Source organism: Arachis ipaensis, chromosome B9 (genome assembly GCF_059453495.1).
Source record: "Arachis ipaensis isolate K30076 ecotype BB chromosome B9, ASM5945349v1, whole genome shotgun sequence".
Taxonomy (NCBI): Eukaryota; Viridiplantae; Streptophyta; class Magnoliopsida; order Fabales; family Fabaceae; genus Arachis; species Arachis ipaensis.
Window position 1 is genome coordinate 143,348,199 of NC_142444.1, and position 6,956 is coordinate 143,355,154.

At 38.6% G+C, this 6,956-nt stretch overlaps 1 protein-coding gene across 1 annotated transcript; it reads left to right on the forward strand.

Moving 5' to 3' along the window:
* The first annotated feature begins 362 nt into the window (after positions 1 to 362).
* Positions 363 to 773, forward strand: LOC107616488 (uncharacterized). Its single transcript, XM_016318440.1, has one exon. The coding sequence runs from the start codon at positions 363 to 365 to the stop codon at positions 771 to 773; it is 411 nt and encodes a 136-aa protein (XP_016173926.1).
* The last annotated feature ends 6,183 nt before the right edge of the window (positions 774 to 6,956 follow it).

A 6,956-nucleotide genomic window follows, 5' to 3' on the forward strand; every position in this document is an offset into this window, starting at 1 on the left:
ATTGTAGGGGAGTAGCTAGCTCGGCTTTTAGCCGCTCCCTTAGAGAATTGGTTCGACAAAAAAATTTCGATTTGTTAATTTTGTTAGAAACCCATTGTAGTGGTGAACAGGCCCAAAAGGTGATTAAAAGCTTTGGTTTTAGTCATAGCCATGTTGAGGAAGCAAGAGGATTTAGTGGAGGTATATGGTTGCTGTGGAGAAATCCTGACCTAACGATTGAAGTTATAATGTCAACACCTCAATTCGTGCATTGCAGAGTTGTTCACGATAACAAGAGTTGGATTATGTCAGCAATATATGATAACCCGTAACTGAATGCAAGAGAGGAGCTATGGAGAAAATTGACAAGAATAGCAACGAGTATGAATGAGGATTGGCTGCTTCTAGGAGACTTCAATGAAATTGCTTGTCCATCAGAGAAGAAAGGAGGGGGACGAACTGACACCCAGGCGTGCCGAAAATTTGCAAACTGGATCAACAACTGTTCCCTAATATACTTGGGACATGTAGGGACTAAGTATACCTGGAGGGGCCCTAAGTGGGAAGGGCAAGAAAGAGTATTCAAGAGACCTGATCGTGCACTAGCTAATGCTCCTTGGAGAACTAGCTACCCTGAAGCAAGAGTTGACGTACTTACAAGAATTCAGTCTGACCACCATCCCATTATGGTTTCTCTGGAACCTCCCAATAGTAGAACTAGTAATAGACCATTTAGATATGAGGCCATGTGGAGGCTACATCCAGAATTCCCAGAGTTCATACAAGAAAGATAGGGAAATAAGGCAAATTTACTTGAAGTCTTGGAATCTCTCAAGGATGATCTCAAGGTGTGGAATAGAGAGGTTTTTGGCCATGTAAGAAGACGAAAATATAGAATTATGAATAGAATTGGAGGGATACAAAGAGCTAGTGACTATGGTCGCAATCCCTTCTTGGAGGAGCTGGAAAAGGAGTTAACCACGGAGTTAGAGGATATCCTTGATAGAGAAGAAACTCTATGGAGACAAAAATCGAGAGATGATTGGGTGGTAAAAAGTGACAGAAATACACGCTATTTCTATACTAAAACAATTATTAGACGGAGAAGAAATAGGATCTTGAAGTTAAGAAAACAGAATGGAGAGTGGATAGAGGAACCAGGTGAATTAGTGGAACATGCCGTTAATTTCTTCAAAGATTTGTACTCAGAGGAGAACCATAACCTTCCCCCTCTTCATACCAATACCTTGTACCCTGCTCTTGATGAGGACATTGGCAAGACGCTAAGCTGCACCCCACACACTGAAGAAATCAAAAGAGCTATCTTTGACATAGGGTCATGGAAAGCACCGGGAGCAGATGGGTTTCCAGCCTTATTCTTCAAGGAAAATTGGAACATTATTCAGAAGGATGTCATTGAACATGTCAAGTTTGTTTGGAACAATCCAGAAATCATCAAAGGCCACAACAAAACTCTCATAACCCTTATACCAAAGGTCCAGGTACCAGAATTTATCACTCAATTTCAACCTATAGCCTTATGTAATGTTAGTTATAAATGTATATCTAAGATTATTGTCGAGAGGCTCAAGCCCACCCTTAAGGAAAGAATAGCTCCCTACCAGTCTAGCTATGTCCCGGGTAGAAAGATACAAGATAACATAAATATTGCCAAGGAGATAATGCACTCTATGAAAAAGTGCAAAGGGAGGAAGGATTTTATGGCGATAAAATTTGATTTTGAGAAAGCATATGATCGCCTTAATTGAAATTTTCTGAGAAGATGCTTCACTGAATTTAATCTACCACCAGCTCTTGTTCACATAATTATGGAATGTGTTTCAACTGTATCATACAATGTGTTGTGGAATGGGGACAAAACGGAAGAATTTAGCCCGTTCAGAGGGATTAGACAGGGTGACCCGATCTCTCCCTATATGTTTATCATCGTCATGGACAAATTGTCACAACTCATAGAGGATAGTGTCAAAGAGCAAGGATAGAGAGTTTAAGGTTGGCAAGGAGGGACCAATCATATCACACCTTCTCTTTGCAGATGACCTTTTGGTCTTTGTGGAGGCAACTTTACAGCAAATTGACATTGTGAAAAAAGTGATGAGTAAGTTTTGTCAGGCTTCAGGCCTAAAAGTGAGCGAAACAAAAACAACCATAATTTTCTCAACGAATGTGAAGACTGAAGTGAGAAAGGCAATAAAGGATCGGTGCAATTATAGAGAGCAACCAAGCCTTGGCAAGTACTTAGGTGCGATGATCACTAATAATCGGGTAGGCAAAAAGAGGTTCAAGAATATAATAGAAAAGGTGAAGAACAAGTTGAAGGGATGAAAAGCAAACTGTCTCTCCCTAGCAGGGAGGGTGACCTTGGCAAAGTCAGTGATAGCCCCAATTACAAATTATGACATGCAGCATTGCTTTTTGCCCAAGGAAATATGCAGAGAAGTTGAAAGATTACAAAGAGCTTTTATTTGAGGGGAAACACAAGGTACAAGAAAGATGCACCATGTAGGGTGGAACACCCTGTGTCTTCCCAAGCTCCAAGGCGGTTATGGATTAAAATATCTTGAGAAAGTTAACGAGGCTTTTCAAATGAAAATAATTTGGAGGATAATCAATGAACCAGATGCCTTATGGGTTAAATTACTAAACCACAAATATGGAAGGAACCAATATGGGGCTAATAGATTTGTGAGCAGAAGTATAGATTCCTTATTTTGGAAGGATATCTCAAAGCTGTGGGAGGCCAAAAGGGGAGAATTCTCATGGGTGGTAAAAAATGGACGGCAAATCTCGTTCTTTAAAGATAAATGGCTTAAAGGAGGAGAAGTGCTGTACAATCTAGCTCGAAGAGAGATGACAGAAGCAGAAGAAAATATGCCTCTGGAAAAAGCTGTTGATAATTGGGGTAATTGGAATAAAGATCTTATAAGTGACCTACTGCCTGAGCAGATTTATAGTATAATACTTACAAATCAACCCCCTAACAGATGTTCGGGGGAGGACACTGTTTTTTGGAGCCATACTGCAAATGAAATTTTCTCTGTGGCCTCGGCATACAGAGTACTAACTAAGCAACGAAGCGATAAAGAAAGAATATGGAAAATCATATGGGGATGGAGAGGTCCTGAAAGGATCAAATCCTTCGCCTGATTAGTTGCACATGAGCGCATACTCACTGCAGAAAGGAAAGCTAAAGTGCTCGGGCTTAATTCAGCCTGCCACTCATGCTCAGACAAGATGGAAACAATGATTCATATGTTCAGAGACTGTCCAAAAGTAGCTAGAATTTGGATCCAAGTCCTGTCCCCAATTGCAACCCCCATTTTCTTTAATCTACCATTCAAAGAGTGGCTAGTTCTCAATCAGGAGAATGATTTAGGGGCCAAAAATTCATAACAATGGATTGATATTTTTCTTATAACATGTTGGAAATTATGGAAATGGAAGAATCAGGAGATTCATTCTCCTCCTTTTCAGATCCCCAATAATGCAGTTGAGATAATTTACCGAGCTGCTGCTGATTACAGAAAAGCCTTTGATAAGGAGGAGGAGGGAACACACAACCCATCTAGTACCAAAATAAATTTCAATTGGAAACCTCTAGACAAAGGGTGGGTTAAACTTAACATAGATGGTGCAGTGTCAGTTGGGGCGAGAAGAGCGGCGTGTGGCGGACTTATTCGGACTCACAATGGAAAATGGATAAGTGGATACACCGCCAACCTGGGAAAATACAGTTCGGTGCAAGCAGAACTTTGGGGAGTCATACATGGGCTGAGCGTCGCTTGGGAATTAGGCATGAGAAGAATGGTAATTGAGCTAGATTTTAAAGATGGTTTCGATTCTATAAACATGGACGACGAGAAAAGCCAATGTCTTAATCCGTTGCTGAAAGAAATCAGAGAATGGAAGAAAAGACCTTGGGAGATTCAATTCAAGTACATATGCAGAGAAGCAAATCAAGCGGCAGACTGGTTAGCAAAATATGAAATGAATAAAAAAGAAGGGTTCCAATTCATCAACGCACCACCAGAAGAACTAAAGACCATCTTGAGTGATGAGGCTAAGGGAATGGATAGATCCCATGTGAATAGTAGTTACTAGTTTTTCTTTCCTTTTGGGCTTAGGCCCCGATGTACAACAAAAAAAAAGCTCAAATAAGAAGAGAAGAGTTCACTTTTCACTAAGTATAAAAGAAAAAAAAGGTGCTTTATTTTTCATTAAGCACCAAATCAGAAGAAAGGAAAGTAAATCAAAGAAGCAAAGTCAAATCAAAATCAACGTGCACAAATTAAACATAATCAAAAGAAAAAAGGTAAATTATTTCCTTTAACATGCAAGTCAATTACTTGCTGATTTTTCTTTCTCTCTACACAATTATTTCGAGTAAGTTGAAGAAAGTGGTGGCAACTTTACTTTTCTGTGAATAAATAGCTAATATTGAAAGTTAAGGCTAAAGCACAATGTTAATGGTTTTGATTTATCAAACTCATTGAAGATCTATTACCAATAAAACTGCATTGCTTAACTCTGATTTCAAATATCTAATTTTCTAGTTTGAGTTAAGAAAAAGAAAGGAAGATTTCAGATGGCTTAAGATTCAAGGAGTTGGCTTTGAAAAGCAAGCCCTAACTGTGGAAATAAAACTCAATACAAAAAGAAGAAATCAACTTCATTTTGGGCAAGGAGAGAGAACTAAGATTTGAGTTTCATTGAGAGCTTCTCTGTTATAGTTCAACGTTTTGGATAGTATTTCTTGATCAAAGAAATATTCCGTCAAGATGAAGAGCTACACTTAAGAGTGCTGAATCTGATTCATCTTATAGCGTTTGAGTTGTTCATCATCTCCTTCATGGTTTATTGTTGAGTATTCTGGTTATATGTTGTATCTTTCTTTATTTCAATTCAGTGATAAAAGGTATTTATGTGAGGCATTAAGAAAAAGTCATTGAGAGAAAAGGTTAAGAGAGATACTTGGAGAGAAAAGCTAAAATTTATTCCAAATTACTTTTGATTGTATTTTGTTTTGTATCATGTACCTTGTAACGACGACCTGCCTTTTTGAAAATCTAAATAGAAAAAAAAGTTATAATTTATTTTATTAATTTGAACTCCTATTTTTAGAAACTAATTTATTAAGAATAATTAAATTAATTTTTAAGAATATTTTGAATTTAAGTTAATTAATATTTTTATATAATTTTATTATAATTGGATATTTTACATAATTAAAATTAAAATTTGAGTAATTGAAAAAGGATGAAAATTATATAATTTAATTGAAGTAATTTGTGTTTTGGATTTAAATTTATATTTTATAAAAGAAGATTAATTAGGTTATTTTAGATTTTAAATTAGAAAAAGTTATTTGAATTTATTGGTATATTGATAAATAAAATTGTGTTTACAAAATAATTTTATGGTATTATATTTCAATCCTAATTATTATATTATCTCAAATGTTTTGTAAAATTGTTATACTACTAGTGTGTATTTTACTCTAACCATAACTTTAAAGTCAGCCACACATACACAGACACAAAGTAACACACGCGTAGCTTTTCCTTTCTTCCCAGAAACACGCGTTCTTTTCTTCCCCCATCATAACCTAATGACTCATACCCTCACCTCACTCATCAATACACACACAGCAGTAAAACGGAAAGGAAAGAGAGAGGGCTCGAGGGAGAAGAAGAAGGAAGAGAGAAGAAGGAGGGGATGTCACCGAAGGAAGAGTAGGGAATTGCTGCTACCATCACATGCATCGCCGTTGCTGTTGCCGAGAGAGGAGAGAGCAGAAGGGAGATCGAAGTTGAGAGGGTTGAGATAGAGAACGATGAAGCCGTCATCGCCGAGCCACGATCGCTATCGCTGCCATTGGTTCTGTTACCATCGAACTCGAAGGAGAAAGGGAGAGCGACGCTGAGGGAGAGAGATTGACGGAATCCAGTGAAGCACGTGAGAGAGGGAAAGCTGATTCTGTCACCGCCACCTCACCCAGTCGCAGTCATCGTCGTGGGAGCTTGTCACTGTCACTGGCGGGTGTCGCCGCCGCTGCTGTCGCCAAAGCCATTGTCTCCATCACTTGCTCGGCTTTGTCCCTGTTTTTGGTTTTCCTTTTGTGCGTCGAAGTCGCTACTACCACGGTGGTGGCTGCGGGGGTTGTTTGTGTTTAACAAGGCTATTACTGTTGATGCTCCATTTCCATGTTCTTTTCAAGTTTTAGGCTGAGTCGCTGCCTTTGCCGCTGCAAACTGTTTGATGGTATTGCCATTGCGAAGAGTTGTCGGTGTGGCTAATGCCGCTACTATTGTTGGTTCGGTTCGAGTTTGTTGATGCTGCTGCAAGTTAGGACGGAGTTGGAGTCACACTTGACTTTGTGGATTTTGACTAACTGAGGTAAGGGATTCGTTTTAAAATTAAAGGTTTTAATTTAAGAATGCCCAAAAAGCTTATTGAGTAATTGCAAATAATTTATAAATGTTTTGTATGACTGATTGATGAGAATTGATGAAGTTCGGATTGTTAGTGATAGTGAATATGATTGATTATTTGGTGATGCGGAGGTACGACAAAAAGAGAAGGAATGAGAAACGATAAATGAAAAAGATAATTGAGAATTGGTTGTTTGATTGGGCCTTTGTGCCGAATTGCTAATGCGGGAACACCCGCCTAACTGATAGCCTATTTCTCACTGAGATGCACTTTTCTAAGCTATAGCAAATTGTCATTATTATTTCTGGCCTAACTAACACGGATAAACCCGTGATACCAAGGTATCCTGACCGACATAGGTTCGCCTGTGATGATACCAGTGCCTGACTGACTTAGTGAGAAACCATATTCAGGGTTCACCCTAGGTAACGTTGGGTTACGGGTAGACAACCGATGCATGAGCTGATGACCTGCATAGGAAAGGCATTCATCATATGCATTTGTGTGAATTGCTTGAGTGTTTT

What these genes read in the sequence shown, in the direction of transcription:
- LOC107616488 (XM_016318440.1), top strand. Translation starts at nt 363, where the DNA reads ATGAATGAGGATTGGCTGCTTCTAGGAGACTTCAATGAAATTGCTTGT.